At 36.2% G+C, this 16,766-nt stretch overlaps 2 protein-coding genes across 2 annotated transcripts; both read left to right on the forward strand.

The window, feature by feature from the left end:
• The first annotated feature begins 268 nt into the window (after positions 1 to 268).
• On the forward strand, positions 269 to 4,485 carry LOC129440157 (P2Y purinoceptor 4). Its single transcript, XM_055199304.2, has 2 exons — positions 269 to 1,109; positions 2,316 to 4,485. The coding sequence occupies exon 2, from the start codon at positions 2,327 to 2,329 to the stop codon at positions 3,371 to 3,373; it is 1,047 nt and encodes a 348-aa protein (XP_055055279.2). The 5' UTR covers positions 269 to 1,109; positions 2,316 to 2,326; the 3' UTR covers positions 3,374 to 4,485.
• Positions 4,486 to 5,742: 1,257 nt separating this feature from the next.
• Positions 5,743 to 16,670, forward strand: arrdc1a (arrestin domain containing 1a). Its single transcript, XM_055199303.2, has 8 exons — positions 5,743 to 5,940; positions 12,058 to 12,168; positions 12,258 to 12,308; positions 13,347 to 13,501; positions 14,035 to 14,217; positions 14,492 to 14,668; positions 14,898 to 15,396; positions 15,926 to 16,670. The coding sequence occupies exons 1-8, from the start codon at positions 5,823 to 5,825 to the stop codon at positions 15,961 to 15,963; spliced, it is 1,332 nt and encodes a 443-aa protein (XP_055055278.2). The 5' UTR covers positions 5,743 to 5,822; the 3' UTR covers positions 15,964 to 16,670.
• Positions 16,671 to 16,766: the final 96 nt, after the last annotated feature.

Consider the following 16,766-nt stretch of genomic DNA (forward strand, 5'->3'; position numbering starts at 1 on the left):
GACCTGATTTTCAGGTGTTAAATCAGTGTGCCCTATGTTGATTGGTTGTTTAGCATTTTTGTTGGTTAAAACCACAAAACGTAATGTTCATTCCAGTGGACGCAGGGTCTGAAGTAATACCATATGCAGTTTGTAAGACTCAGATTGCTTGCTTAATTGTTCTGAAATGTGATGAGCTATGTTATACAACAGCATCTTTTGTGTAATGATGATCATTTTTCACCAGTTGTAGTAGTAATAGTAGTAGTGTAGTAGTAGTAGTTATTTATTTAATAATAGAATACAGTACGCCAGAAATCATTTTTATATCTAATATAGTCATAAGATGATGCTATAGCTAAATGTGAAAGTCACATGACATTAGCACCCTTTTGCGGAAATCCAGAACATCCCCCGACTTTGATGGACTTTCACAGCAATTTGTGCGTGACATGAAAAAATGTCACATCCTCCAAATTGAAAAATGAAATTATTGAATGTCAAGCATATTCATAATAGACTGAGCATCTAAAGCATTTATTTTTGCATCCCTATTTCAGCTTCAGTTCTGATTTTAACAAATGTACTAATTAAATATTCTTTGCTTTTTTACTGCAAAGCAAAGACAGAATAATATTTGATACCAACCCGGGAGTCCTATGATCCGCCTTGCATATCAAAGCCGCCTGATATTCAGAATACTTTATACTGTAACAACATACTATTTAGATGAAGAAAATTGATCATGCATTGTTTACATTGTTTTTTAACTAAGGCCAAAAATAAAATAATAATAATTTTCTTACTGAGATATCTAATTTAAAAGATTTCATTACATTTGCAATTATCCATTTTATTTGCCACATGCTTTTATCCAAAAGCCTATACATTTGATCAGTATTTTGGTCCTTTACTGAATCAAACCCATAAACTTTTGCACTGCTTGTGCGACGCTCTACAACTGGCAAACAGAAACAGTAGTGTTAATGTGGAGTTGACTGCTGACTAAAAGGACATCCTGTTTTAGTTCCTCTGTGATGCGTAGACTGATATATGAGAGTGTGAAAGTGTAGTTATTTAGTATCTTAGCATACTGTATCAGTTTGCACGATTTCCAAATGAGTTTTGAGGTGAGTATTGCATGATCTGGTAAGTGCTTTGCTTGCCTTTTAAAAAAAAATGTTATTTTATTTTACTAATGCATTTTAGTCTCAGATTTAAATGTTTATCAATAAGCTCTCGAATTTTTAATCAAACCACAGAAAGAAGGGTATCATTATTTTAAGAGTCTTGTGCAGACATAGTTTCTCACATTGGATGAAACTATTTATTTCAATGAACAATTTACACATTGTTTTATAATATTCAATTCTATAATATCACTTTTAAAAACTTTAATTGGTTCCTTTTACATTTTTCAAAGTTTGTAAACCTAAAATATTTAACATTTTTTCAACTTAAACCTTTCATTTAAAGTGAGATAATTTAAGCTGAAAAAACTTTGAAGGCGTTTGAAGTAATTTTTTTAATCAATACTTTTTACATTGTATAGGTCAGTGGTTCTCAAACTTTTTCAGCATGTGGCCCCCCTTGTGTACGGTGCATTTCTTCGCGGCCCTCCAAAGAAAATTTATGACAAAAACAGTTCTCAAAGTTAACATTTTAATTAAACAAAACATTAAATTATACAAAGTGGTCCTGTTGGTTGTTGCCTTATTTTTTGGGGTTTAATTACACATAATTCATGATTAAAAAATGAATTTTATAAAATGTCATAAAACTGGGGCCCCGGCCCCTAGTTTGAGAACTAATGGTATAGGTTAATGTTCATTATTATTATATTTAAGCACTTACAGCATAATATTAGGCCAAAGTTCTAGCACCTTACAAGAACCATTTTGAGAATATGCAAATTGAGTTTTGTTACACGTATTTGATCTGGTTTGTGTGGTTTTATTTTGTCCCAGATTATTATCTTTTTTACTCAGCTTATCTTGTTTTTAAATTTACAAATGCTCTACTGACATTTCAGTGGTTTCTCTATGTGGGTCTCTACTGGTAATGGGTGGGGTTCGGTTGGTGTGATGTTACATGGCAGATGGAAACCAACTGAAAAGCATTACATTTTAATGGAATAAAGCTCAAAACACACTAAATTTTGTAATGGTTTTAATGGTAAACAGCTGAAGGTTCTGATTAACAGCAGTTGTAATGGAAACCATTAGAATTTCTATTAATTTTCAGAAGGGATGGTAAGGCAAATGCCATGCTGTTATTACATTCTGCTTTTTATTATTTATCAATCTAATTTAATGTTTATTTGTCCTCCTAACCAGTTGAATTCAAGATGAACACCTCGAACAGCAGCAACACAAGTCACACGTGTTCTCCTAAGCCTGAGCACATTTCTCTTGCTGTAATCCTCTGTCTGGTTTATCTGTTGGGACTTCTGCTTAATGGCTTCAGCCTGTGGGTTTTCACCTGTCGCATTCGCAAGTGGAACTCTGGAGCTGTTTTGCAGTTCAATCTGGCTCTATCTGATGCCATCATCACTCCCCTCACCCCTCTGATGGCAGTATACTTCGCCATGGATAGCAACTGGATTTTTGGAAAATTTGCATGCCAGCTGAAGATCGCCGTCCTGACTATACACTTCAATGGCAGCATCCTCTTCCTCACCCTTATAAGCATTCATCGCTACGTGACTGTGGTGCACTATAATCGCTCATCACTTATGAAAAAAAAGATGTTTGTGAAGAAACTTTGTGGTGGGATCTGGTGTTTTCTAATCATAAATGGCATCATTTACGGATGGCTACTTCCGGTGACTAATGTGGACAACCATATGCAGTGTCTGAGCATTCATCAGACAAAGTTAAAGGACTCATACTTTATTATTAATTTTGTGATTTTTATCTTCTGCTGTATTTTACCCTTATCTGTGTCTGTGTTTTGCTACAGTCGTCTGGCCAGCTCAGTATCCCGTATTAACATTCAGTCTACTCAGGGTCAGTCCGTCAAAGCCAAATCAATGAAGATGATAGGCACCTGTTTGGTCATATTTGGACTCTGTTTTCTTCCTCTAAATGTGGTTCGGACCATAGCAGTGGTTGTGAAAAAGTATTACCCTGAGAAATGCAGACTTCTGTTGGGGTTGCAAACAGCATATTACGTGTGTTATATATTAGCAGGAATCAATTGTTGCTTAGACCCTCTGATCTACTTTTTTGGCTCACGTGATTTCATTAAAGCGTTAAGGAGATCTCTTAGGACAATAGGGATCAGACAGAAAGTTAATAACAGAAGTGAATCAGAGACATTAAGCCAAAGTTTAAACAGAAACGCCATTCAAGGGGTGGTTCCCCGGACAGGGATTAGCTTAAGCCAGGACTAGGCCTTAGTTTAATTAGGACATATAACTAGTTTTACTACAAAACATTACTGGCGTGCATTTTGAGACAAAACGAAGGGCACTGATGTATTTTAAGATATGTCAGTGCAAGTTGTTTTCAGTTTGAACAGCTCTGACATTTATTTTAGTCTAGGACTAGTCTAATCCCTGTCCGGAAAACCGCCCCTATACAATATCTTAGTAAATTTAAAGTGTGATTTGCTTCTTGTCAAGCATTTGAAGTACTGCAAAACTACAATTAGTTTTACTGGTCACATACAACTCTCCCCACAGAATACAATCCAATTATATAGAATAAAAATATGACGTTTTGTTGTTATTACCAAATAATATAGTAAAATTCCTTATTATTTTTGACAATATTGTGAATTTTACACCATGAATTGTTATACTCCATGTTTAAATTCATTTAACTGAAGTAGCCTACTACCCCCAAAATTTTGAAGTTCCCGTTCTTTCTGTGTTTTGAAGCTTTGATTGTGTTTACAGTGCGCAATAAAACATGTGTTCATGTTTAACGTGTAAAAAAAACACTGTATTTTTCACACAATTTACTTATCTGTTGCGCTGTTTTCACTGTCCTTAAAACGGGCCGATGTCTTCCTTTTTCTATGAAATCCCTCCTTCAGAAATACGTAAGAGTTCTGTTTGTGTAGTATGTTTAGTGTGTTGTGATTCGACAGCAGCTTAGCTTGCCGTTAGTTTAGCTGGCGACTGACGTATTCCTGTGGGAGGAGATTAGTCAAAAAACGTATCTACTGACGTCATTAAAGCAGGAAGTAGAGGGTTGTAGTCCAAACCGGCCGTTCGTTGTAGGCTTTGAATGGGGAAATCTGCTAAAGAAAATTTGACGCCTGGCAGTGAACTTTAAGCTTTATCGTTTTACAGGTATTATTTATGCTATTATAGCAAAATTTCACACTAACTAGTGTTTAAAAAATGGGATCAGGAAGAATGTGACCTGTAAGTAAATATTACAATAATTTAATAGCACATTTTCATGTATAACAAAAACTTTTATTTTTTATCCATTCTAAAGTTTTTATCAGTTGTATTTTACATAGTTATTAGTACTTGGACCTTACTATTACCTGTTGGACCTTCATCTAATAATTTTCTTTTATTGATACATAAAACATATATAAAATAATTTGCATAAGTTCTCAGTTTTGACATACAGATTAAACAAATAAAATATATTTTATTATATATATGTTAGTAAGTGTTTTATTTAAATAAAAAAATAAAAAATATATATTTTTTAAATTTTATGATTTCATGATAATTAATTAAAGGTGCCATGGAAAAAACTGTATTTACCTAGACATTGATAAATAATAAGATCTCTGTACATGGTAATGAATTGTTAAAATGCTAAAAACAAACTTGTGACTGCTGAGTTAGAGCTATATGCTAATTATTGCTATATGCTAGCATTTAGGCTGAAGTTTTACTATTGACTTTACAGTTACGTTTTGCAGGTCCATACTGAAAAAACACAAACTTACCACTCAGAAAAGTCCATTAACAATCTCCAAACAATCAGTTGTTCCACAAAATATGTATTTTTATCTGATACAGGCTCAAAATATACGGTTTGTTTACTAATGTGAGCTATTGGCATGAGCCTCAGAGCAAAGCTCAACATTATTATTTATGACCCTTCCAAATAATGCAAAAATAAACCATTTGATTAAAAGGACAAAAATGGATATGTAAAAACGTTTCTGGATAATTTTTTAACTTAATTAAAGGAACAGTACGTAGGATTGTGGCCAAAACTGGTATTGCAATCACAAAACGTGTGGCTAAAACTGGTACTGCAATCACACAGCTGGTGGCCAATATACCAAACGACAACATAAACATCAGTTGAGGGCTGCAACTCCACTTTTTAAATGACAATATCCTGGCCGGACTGCTGTTGTCAGTGATATAAGTATTTGAAATGAAAATTATTTCTTAATGTCTAGTGACATTTCAGGGCCATTTAATGATTAATTGATATAAATTTCTTACATACTGTTCCTTTAAGTTACATACCTTCTATGTAAATATCAAAGAACAATTTACATATTATTTCAATGCATTCTTTGGCACCTTTAATAGTTTTTCATCAACTGACGAACACCCTGCAATTCCCTCGCAAACCACCAGGGGTGTGCGAACTCCAGTTTGGAAAACCCTGGTCAAAATAAACCGAAACACACTTTTAGACACATTGTAAAGATTATTTGTAATCTATGAAATCTGTCAGTGTCGTTGCATAACATATAAGATGACATAAGATAAAAAACGCACGTTCACCAGCAGGTTTAAACGTGCGTGACGTCACAATGGAACTTGAGTGACGTCGGGCTCAGGTAAAACATTTCCTTTCCTCGTCCATCAGTTTCGCTCTGCCACCTGTCCACGGTGGATAGAAACCAAAATGGGGAAGCTTCAGGAATTCGAGTTAACTCTTAATAATAACAAAACTGTTTATAATCCCGGAGAATCAATCTCAGGAACTCTGAAAATCTCATTAGCCCAATCGATACAATGTAAAGGTAAGCATATAAACTAATACAAGTATCGCTATGGCACACAACGGGCAGTCACCCGTTTTGTTGTTTTTCTAGTGATGATTGTTTCTGGTTCTTATAGTTAAAATTATAGGAAAATGTTATTACTGTAACAGACTGAAATGTTATTGTTTATTCAAACGTAATGAAGCGCAACGCACGGTTTGTTGTTGTTCTCGCGTGTTGAAGACTTTTGTGCGTCGAGCGAAACTCGATGTTGGTTTTTATTGCCAAACAGATTTGAACAACGAAGCCTTTTTATCCAATTAACCTAAACAAGTAGATATTTTTATAATAACTTTTCTATTCCACATTGACACAAATACGTAAATATAGTTGTAGGTTAAACTATATCTACCGTGTCAGCCAAACTCGTAGTTTTGTTTGTTTGTTTTGTTCATTGTTTTTGAACAGTAGCTGAAACCTCTAGTCTGAAGACTCTATAGTTCGGTACTGGTCGATACTGGGGCCTAAACCAGTGTATGTAAACATGGCTGTTGCGCCGAGGGGACGTTTATTGTTTTCCCGTCTCATTTGCATTCATAAAATTGTGTCTTTAAAACAAACATTAACCTGTCAAAGTAAACTTCTTTTAAATCTGCACCTGCACTGCATTTCTTACAGTACTAATTATACTGTATTCAACGGAAATAAAGGCATTGTATATGCTTACCCACCACCTGTCGATACACCTGTCTCTTGCTTGCTAAGTTTCTATACAACATATGGTCATATTAACGTCTTCTGACATCAGATGTCCAGGTCTACATTGACACAAACAATGCTAGATTATCTACAGTTGCAGCTGCGGATGTTACACTTAAAGTTATGGATTCTAACCCAGGGAACACACATACTTATACATTATGTGTGCATTTGGCAGATGCTTTTATCCAAAATGATGTTGTTTCAATTTATACATTTTATCAGTTTTATAGGCTATATCTGTTAAAGTGTACCTACTGTATAAATAAATAAATAAATGCATTACAAGAACTCTCAGCACATCAAATTCAACTCTACCGATATACTTTGATCACATTCCAGGTGTATATGGTCATTATGGTAGTTTATTAGTGCCTGTACACAACTGTGTATATACCACTAAAGCTAGTATAAAACTTCCTAAAATCTGTGTCGTCAACAACACAAACAATAGATATACTGTCGGGGCTGTGGTTTGGGCCCTACCTCGGCTGAGAGGTCATGCAGAAATGTTTTTGTTATATATATATATATATATAAGGGCATAGGTTGACATTGTATTTAATAACCAACAGTCAATGTAAACAGGGAGGTACAGTTAAAAGTGAATTGTTTTGGCTAACACTTGAAAGCGGGCTTGGCAAACATGATGATAATTCAAATGAGTCATAAGACAGTCAGGTTAATCTGTTGTTAAAAATCTAAAATAAGTTTAGAAAAATAGTGAATCACACCAGATGTGATTGATGCGTTTAGCAGAATATGAGAGAGCGAGAGAGGAAGTCATGTGGTTATGTGACTGGTTTGGTGTTATCTTATTGCTTGAGCTCGGTGCTTTGTATGGGGCGGTGATGAAAAATACTCACTGAACGGGTTAGACGGCATTCTCGATCAAGAAAACATGAAGAACAAACGCACAGTCACGATTACAACTTAAACCAGAAATGAATCAGTCAGCAGTATTTGTTTTTCTATTGTGTAATAACAATAACAGTTCTGAATTCTGAACACTTTCTTTTGATAACTTATGTTATGAACATTTTGTAAATGCTCATCTATTGTTTGAGCTATTTTCCTCTTCCTAGATACTGTATGTTAATCAGTTTGATGCTTTTTTGGTTTGGAAAGATGTGATGGTTATGTGCCAGTGACACTGTTACAGAATGATATAAAGTAGTTGTTGTTGTTCACACAGTTTCTTATTGGAGTCTCTTCAGACATATTTCCCATGGTTGATTTATGTATCTGTGGTAACATCTCTGCTAAGAGAGAGAGAGGGAGGGAGGGAGAGGAAGGTAAACAAAAAGAACTAGAAAGACTAGGCTTTAAAAATTAATAAGTTGAGACATCTCATAACATAATATTAAAACAGTTTGGAAGTGAAAAAAATTCTGTAACATTAATGCTACGAATAGTCCACCAAAGAATCCATACATAAGTTGATCTACTACACAATTAATCCATACACAGGTTGGGGGAGGTGGAATTTGGTATCTTCAATTCAACTTGTGTTGTGACATAGGGATACTCTTGCACTCTTAAAAATAAAGGTGCTTATAAAGTTCTTCACAGCTATGGTATAAATCAGGGGTGGGCATTCCTGGTCCCAAAGGGCCACTGTCCTGTAAAGTTTAGCTCCAACCCTAATCTAACACACCTGAATGTCATTTCCAAATCATAGTAAAGCCTTTGATTGGGATTTTTAGGTGTATTTGATTAGGATTGGAGCTAAACTTTGCAGGACAGTGGCTCTCCAGGACCAGGAATAGAAAACACCCCTGGTATAGATGAACCATTTTTGGTTCCTCAAAAAACCATTCAGTCAGAGGTTCTTAGAAGAACATTTCCATTTTTACCTTTGGAAAGTTTTTTCTTATACCATTTCTCAAACTAGTTTGTGTGTTAAGTTTGTGTGCTTCGCGTCGGGTCCTGATCACACTGTCGGGGCTTATTTCCCGATAACTACCGGCTGCCTCTACATTATCCCGCTTATTACACGGCTACTTGCCACATAAGAAAAAAACTGGACATGAATATGAATTTGAAGCATTTTATTGGCATATTTGTTTTAAATTAACATTTTTATCCTTCCGCGAAACTTTGCACAGATGCATAAAATTATCGTAATACCTTATTAAGATCTTCTGCTTCATACTTGTCTGTCTCCATTTTTTTCTCTTTTAGCCAGTCTTTGAGAAGTTTTAATGCCCATTCTGTATTTTTTTGTGTGTTGGCTTCGTAGCTGTCATGCTCTATTTTGTCAAGTTCAGTCTCAGTAAGCTCTCTGTGTCTTGTCGTTGTTCGTTCTTCTATCCACTGTTTAAATGTTTTGTTTTTTTCCGTACATGTTAAAATTCATGTCAAAATTTTCCATTCTTAATTGTGGTTGTCCAGTGTTTGTCACAAGATGGCGCCAAACAGTAATCTTTGTTGGCGCGGAGGGATTTAAAACATACAAGTAGCACCGGCTATGCGTTATTACTTTGGAGCGGTTATTATTTTAAAAGAACGAACCTGCAAATGTCTCAACTGACCAATCAGAATCAAGCATTCCAGAGAGCCGTGTAATAAGTTGCTGCTAGAGCATAAATATTACCTGCAAAATGATAAAGCTTAAAGCAACAGTATGTAGGATTGTGGCCAAAACTGGTACTGCAATCACAAGACTTGTGGCTAAAACTCATACTGCAATCACACAACTGGTTGCCGATACACAACATGACAACATAAACATCAGTTGAGGGCTGCAACTAAATGACGTCAATATAAGAGTTTTTGATTAAACTCCACCCACAGGAATACGACAGTCGCCAGCTTTGCCTCAAATGGCTCTGCTAAGTTAAGCCGCTGTTGAATCACAACTAGAGATGCTCCGATCAGGATTTTTGCGGCCGATACCAATGCTGATACCAATTCTTCACGCTGGTATGCAAGCTCTTTGATGACTGTAACTGTTAACATGTTTTCTAGATAAAGTTATACCACAGATGTTGCCTTTTATATACCTAATTACTGCAAGTAATATAACATTGTTATAATAGAGAATCAGAAAAACATTTGTTCAACAAACATTTCTTCTGCAAAGAGAAATTTAATATGCCTTTAAAAAGGCTTATGTTTGTTAAAAGTATGAAAATGAAACACTTCACAGTCTTTATTGTATGAATTAAATATACACGCATTCGTATAAAGTATAACAGTTCCTTAGTCAAGAGCAGAGAGTGATTTTATTGAGAGATTAATTAGGTTACTGTAGCTTTAAGACGTGAGAAAGATCGCTCTGTTCACGTGAACTGATGGCAGGCTGCTGTGTGCGCGCGTGTCGTGTGTACGCGGACAAGAGCAGCTGTGCGGAAAATGAAAGTTTAAACTATCAAAACTTTAAAATGCATGCAAATAATAAACTTTCGATATGAGGATGCAATTGTCTCCGATAGATATGTGTTGTATATGCTGTTTGATGGAAATGTAAAGTCGCTTTGCACTGTTAGGACCGAAGCACGTCCTCATAGAAAATACACATGTCTGTAAAGACAAAGAGAGAAATCCAAATCTGCACGTCGCACATGAGCAACGGGTTGTAAAAATGCTTGCATGCATAAAAATGCCCTCTAACTGCAGCCGCATTCAGGAGCCCCATGATGACAAAAGTAAACACAAAGATCGGTTCATGAGATCTGCAAATTTAGTGAGTACCGATCGAGTCATTTAATGGCGTTCTCGGCCGATACCGATCTGCGGACGATCTATCGGAGAATCCCTAATCACAACACACTAAACAAGCTACACAATCAGAACTCAGTACGTATTTCTGAAAAAGGGACTTCACAGAACAAGGAAGACATCAGCCCGTTTTTAGGACAGTGAAAGCAGCGGTATACAGATAAGCAAATTGTGTAAAAAATTCTACCCCTTTAAACCCTAAACATGAACACATGTTATATTGCGCACCATAAACACAATCATAGCTTCAAAAACGCAGGTAGAACCAGACCTTTAAAGAAAATATATTGCTTTGTATTTAACATTGGGCTTAAAGGAATAGTCAATTTTCTTAAAAGAAAAATCCAGATAATTTACTCACCACCATGTCATCCAAAATGTTGATGTCTTTCTTTGTTCAGTCGAGAAGAAATTATGTTTTTTGAGTAAAACATTGCAGGATTTTTCTCATTTTAATGGACTTTAATAGACACCAACAATTAATACTTAACTCAACACTTAACAGTTTTTTTCAACAGAGTTTCAAAGGACTATAAACAATCCCAAACGAGGCATAAGGGTCTTATCTAGCAAAACGATTGTCATTTTTGACAATAAAAATAACAAATATACACTTTTAAAAAACAATTTCTCGTCTAGATCCGGCCCTGAAAGCGTCAGCGTGACCTCACGCAATACGTCATGACGTCAAGAGGTCACAGAGGACGAACGCGAAACTCCGCCCCAGTGTTTACATGTGTTGAGAAAGAGGACTGTTCCGACGTATGTCAACTGATACTAATTAATGTCTTTGTGTCCGTTTATTGTTTAAAATGGTCCGCAAATGTGCGTTTTATATATGTAACACGTGACCTCTCTACGTCACTACGCATTTACGTTAGGTCGCGCTGGACCGACCTAGACGAAAAGTTGTGGTTTAAAAGTGCATATTTTTTATTTTTCTTGTCAAAAATGACAATCGTTTTGCTAGATAAGACCCTTATGCCTGTTTGGGATCGTTTATAGTCCTTTGAAACTCCGTTGAAAAAAACTGTTAAGTGTTGAGTTAAGTATTAATTGTTGGTGTCTATTAAAGTCCATTAAAATGAGAAAAATCCTGCAATGTTTTCCTCAAAAAACATAATTTCTTCTTGACTGAACAAAGAAAGACATCAACATTTTGGATGACATGGTGGTGAGTAAATTATCTGGATTTTTCTTTTAAGAAAATTGACTATTCCTTTAATCATTTTGCATGCATTATTTATGCTCTAACAGCAACCTTACACACCAACTAAAGTTTGAAAAATGCCATCACGAAAAACAGAAGTTTTAAAGTTTTATGTGGAACCTGTAAGCCAAAAATGCTTCTTCTACGGCATCATGAAGAAAGGACCTTTCTTTTTAAGAGTGTAACAGTCTCTAGACCTCCTCTGTTGACTCGATAATGTGTTTTGACTGTTACCATGGTTACGTGAATGTGTTAATGCAACGTCCTGCTGTTCAAGAGTATCATGAAGTCAAATTAAGTGCACTTTCCACTAAAGGAAGAGCCTGGCCGCTCTAGGCAATGTAAAAGGTTTCTATTTACAATAAGATTTCTTGTTGATGTATGAAATTCTACTAAATGTACATCTGTGCAGGGTTACTTCTTTTTTCTGTATCATGATATTTTTTATTTATTCTCACAAACAGCTATTAAAGTGAACTGCCAAGGCTTCTGTGGTGTAACCAGTAAAGCACAGGACACAGACTGGATGGAGGAGGAGCAGTATTTCAGCAGCTCGATCTCCATCGCTGACAAAGGTGCTCAGGTGTAAAAGTCTCTCTCACACATAGTACTCTCACATGATGCTCGTTTCAATATGTTAAAATCTTCCCCATCTGTTTCCCAGGAACCCTGAAAGAGGGCGAGCACAGTTTTCCCTTCAAGTTTCTCTTACCTGGTGAGTCCGCACTTTTGTGCCATTGGACGCACTTGTCGCCCTGCATTCCATAAAGACATGTGACCTTTAACCATTATTTACCTTTATCCATGGTGACACAGTGGCATTTGGATATTAAACATGATGTCTTTTCCTGTTGGTGTTGGGTATAAAACTTTAGGCAGATATTTGGACCATCATATTTCCTTATGGTGTAATTTAAAGATATAATGAAATTGAAATTAAAAACGGGGAAAAAAATGAGATTTTTTTTTTTACAAATGACTTATCTTGACTATGACATATTTTTTCAAAATAAATGTGCCATCATAATCTTTTATCAAAAACAAAAACCAACCCCCCCCCCCCCCCCCCAAACGATCTCTCTTTACTTCCAGTCACAAGGTATGGTGGATGGGTGAGGCCCAGGAAAACATTACAGCACTTCGCAAATTTTAATATGACTCAATGATCTAATTAATTCTCAGTGGATGAATTCAAGTCCTGCCCCACCTTATTTTTATTTCAGAAGCTGTTTCACTTGGATATACGTCACAATGGGGACAATAAGACAATCGCTACTTCCGGTTCATTGTGACTTTAAATATTTAACATAAGAGTTGCTTAAAATCTAAGAATTGTGAATTTTAGAGGTGTCCAGCTTTTGCCCTAAATTGACAAATGTGTGCCTAAATGATCTAAACAAAGCAGACCTTATGATAAATATTGACCAGTTGAGCAGGAAGAGGTATTTCCATAATAAAGGAAGATGTTTTATAAAATAAAAGTCATTCTATTGAAACTACAGCTGTTCCTATTGTCTGTAGCTAGCTGCACAGCTGCTGTTTGAAACCTATATCTGCTCTTCCCCTTTCATTTGAGATGTTTGCTCTCTGAATACAATACCGCCCTTAAAGACACATGTGCCTTCTGGTGTCTTGTCATTGGCTGGTATCATTTTCTAAAACAAAGATACGCTAAATGTTAACATGGTGCTTATCTGACATTGATTTATTATTTACTATAATAGAGAAGATAAACTCTCTCATTCTTTTTCAGCCGCTGCACCAACATCATTTGAAGGGCCCTATGGGCAGATCAAGTACAGAGTTAGGGCTTTCATTGACACTCCTCGTTTTGCAAAGGACTACAAAGTAGAGAAACCATTCAGCATTTCGAACACCATCAACCTCAATGAAGTACCTCATATACACGTAAGTATGCTACATACTTTGTGAGAAAAGAGAAACAGATAAAATCTCCATAGTCAATATAAACATATTTAGGTTTGGGTGTTTGTTTGATTTTAGGTGAATACAAATATTAAAGGACAAATTTGGTATTTTACACTTAAAGCCCTGTTTTCAGATTGTTCATGATTAAATAGAACGGTTTTGACTGAAATTTGGACATATGATGCTGTCCCGAAATGTCCCGGTGAGTTTCACGTCTTTGTAAACGAAAGTTTAATGCATTTTAGGAGGGATTGTTCCAGTGCACCTATATACCCATTGTAGAGGTGAGAGGTGAAACAACAAACACCCGAAAATTCGGGCCAGCTGCATATGTCGAAATTTCAGTCAAAACCGTTCTATTTCATCATAAACAATTTGAAAACAGGGCTTTAAGTGTAAAAAACCAAACTTGTCCTTTAACAAACCATAACAAAAACTTTTACCAAATCTCCTATATTATGTATATTCTTGGCTGTAATGCCTGACAAGTTGTTGTTGTTTGCTTTATGCAGGAACCGAGCTCATCTTCTGTTACCAAAAATTTCTCATACATGCTGGTGAAAAATGGGACAGTGGTGCTGAAAGCCAAGAGTGATTTGCGGGGATATGTAGCTGGACAGATCATCAAAGTTTCTGCTGAGATTGAAAATAAATCAGAGAAGTCAACAGGTCATGTGGTTGCCAGTCTAATGCAGGTAAGAAAATAACCTACACTGTCAGTAAAAAGGCCCAAAAATGGTCCTACCTGGTCCTTAGCTCACCTTTGCACCTTAAAAGGACACTCCACTTTTTTTTGAAAATATGCTAATTTTCCAGCTCCCCTAGAGTTTCCTTACTTTTAGCATAGTTTAGCATAATACATTGAATCTGATTAGACCATTAGCATCAGGCTAAAAAATAACCAAAGAGTTTCGATTTAAAAACATTATCATGATGCATTACCTGCTGTTGTTCACACTTTGATTTCAGAAAGTAACATATAACACCAAGAAGCCCACACTTGATTTGCGGGCAGTAGCGGAGGTTGAAGGACCTGGAGTTAAGGGTGGACATAAAGGAGAATGGAAGGAGCAGATAATTGTACCCAGTCTCCCCCTGTCCTCTATAACTGGTGGAAACCTCATTGAAATAAGCTACTACATTCAGGTGAATTAAATATTAAACATATTGTAGGTTGATATAATAAACTGCAAACTGTTTTCTTTCCTGTAAATGATCTTGTCATCAATTTTATATAGTTACTATCCGGTGGTATTTAAGTGAATGGGAGCATGTATATCAGAAAGATGCATTTTAACCGAAATGCAAATTGCATTTGGTATTTCCTGCTTCCTTACTCTCACTGAACCTTATCTGTACATTTGTAATTTTCCAGGTCTATTTGAAATACCCAGAGGTGTCGTTAACTCTGCCCATTTTCATTGGAAGCATTGCAGTGGATCCCACACTGCCTCGCCCCTCCAGGTCTGTTCCACCAAAGCCAATCCCACGCTCCAACAACGCCCCCGCCCCTTCTCCTACTCCAACTCCAGTTACCATTGACTCCCCCGCTCCCAGTTTGCCCCCTCGCACAAACCCTAAACCCAAACCCAGGCCTCGTAGCTCCTACGTGCCTCCAACTGCTCCACCAGCAGAGCTGTACCCGCAACTCCCAGCTGACTACAACATGGAAATACCACGGACTCCACAGGCAGAGTCAGGCCAGAATGCAGTGTCCCCAAATGCATTCAGCTATGCTCCTGGACTCAGCTTCAGCCAAAACGCCAACAATGCGTCGGCGGCACCGCCTCAAAACAGAGAGAGGAGTCAAACTCTGTCGGCCTCCTCGACAACGATCCAGCCTCCAGACTATAGGAGCTCACCGTATCCACATGGTATATAAAATACATAGTAACAATAAGATGGGCTTTTTTATAATATTAAAGGGATGAAGATATTTTGAGGAATGTTTGTTACCAAACCGATCAGAGGCCCCATCGACTTCCATAGTAAGAAAAAGTATAATATGGAAGTCAATGGGCCAGTTTGGATAGGGTGACCATACGTGCCATTCTTCCCGGACGTATCCCGGCCAGGATTTCTGTGCAACTTCCGGAAGTCGTATTTGTTGACCGCATACGCCATTCAGTTAAAAACATAAGATATACAATCGTAGTTTCATTCTTACCTTAAAATGTAACGGTTGCTTTTTTGTAATAATAATAATAATCCTCTATGACGTATGCGGTCGACAAATACAGCATCCTGGACGGGATGCGTCCGGGAAGAATGGCACGTATGGTCACCCTAGTTTGGATCAAAATGCATACAGTAAATATACTACTAATATTAAATGTTTTTAAAGATGAAGATGCATAAATAATATATGAAGATTAATTGGATTGTTTCTGTTTCTCTTTCCAGAGCCTCCACCTGCATATGAAGATAGCTTCAATACATAGGATGAAAAATATGAAGCATTTGAGTTAAATGTTAATAAACAATCTTGTGACTCATTAGTAAATCAAGACCTCAAGCACTTTTATACCAAATGTGTAAATCTACAAGTAAGAATCTGATATTAACATAAGAGGTCAGTTGATACAGGAAATGGTTTGGCACCAGTGATGCTAAACAATTGAAAAGTGCATCATTTTGCGTTTTCTATTTTACTTGGAGTTTTTGTAAATGTTATTGTTTGTGAAGCCCTTGCAACAGCTAATTTGGACATATTTGTTTTAGTTTAATTTAAGCACATCAATATGGTATTTAAATATTACACTATCCCCTGTTCTTTATGTTTGTGATTGCACACATGCACGCGCACACACATAATTTTGCTTTGCTTATTTGCAAGTTCAAGTTCTGATTGTATTTACAGAATAATTAAGTTTCATTTGAAGACACTTTTTGTTATATGACTATTGTATTGTATATGCGTTCACCAATCATCTACAAGTCATTATAAAACACTACAGATATATATATCGTCATATATATATATATATAGATTAGGCTCTGTGGTATTAAATTACTTTTATTTTTACTTTGTTAGTATTGTATTATTCCCAAGGCAGTTTTATTGAACACTACTTAATTGTTTGTATTTAAAGAGTGATTTACAGTTAAAGTAGCATATAGGTAAATAAAACTGATTTTGCATTAAAAATTGTCTGTTCTTTTAAAGACCCACTGAAATGCACAGCTTTGTTTGACACGTTGACAGTTTCTACTGAATCAAGAAGATGGGGTGAGACTGGGGCAT

This window comes from Misgurnus anguillicaudatus, chromosome 22 (assembly GCF_027580225.2).
Source record: "Misgurnus anguillicaudatus chromosome 22, ASM2758022v2, whole genome shotgun sequence".
NCBI classification, from domain to species: Eukaryota; Metazoa; Chordata; class Actinopteri; order Cypriniformes; family Cobitidae; genus Misgurnus; species Misgurnus anguillicaudatus.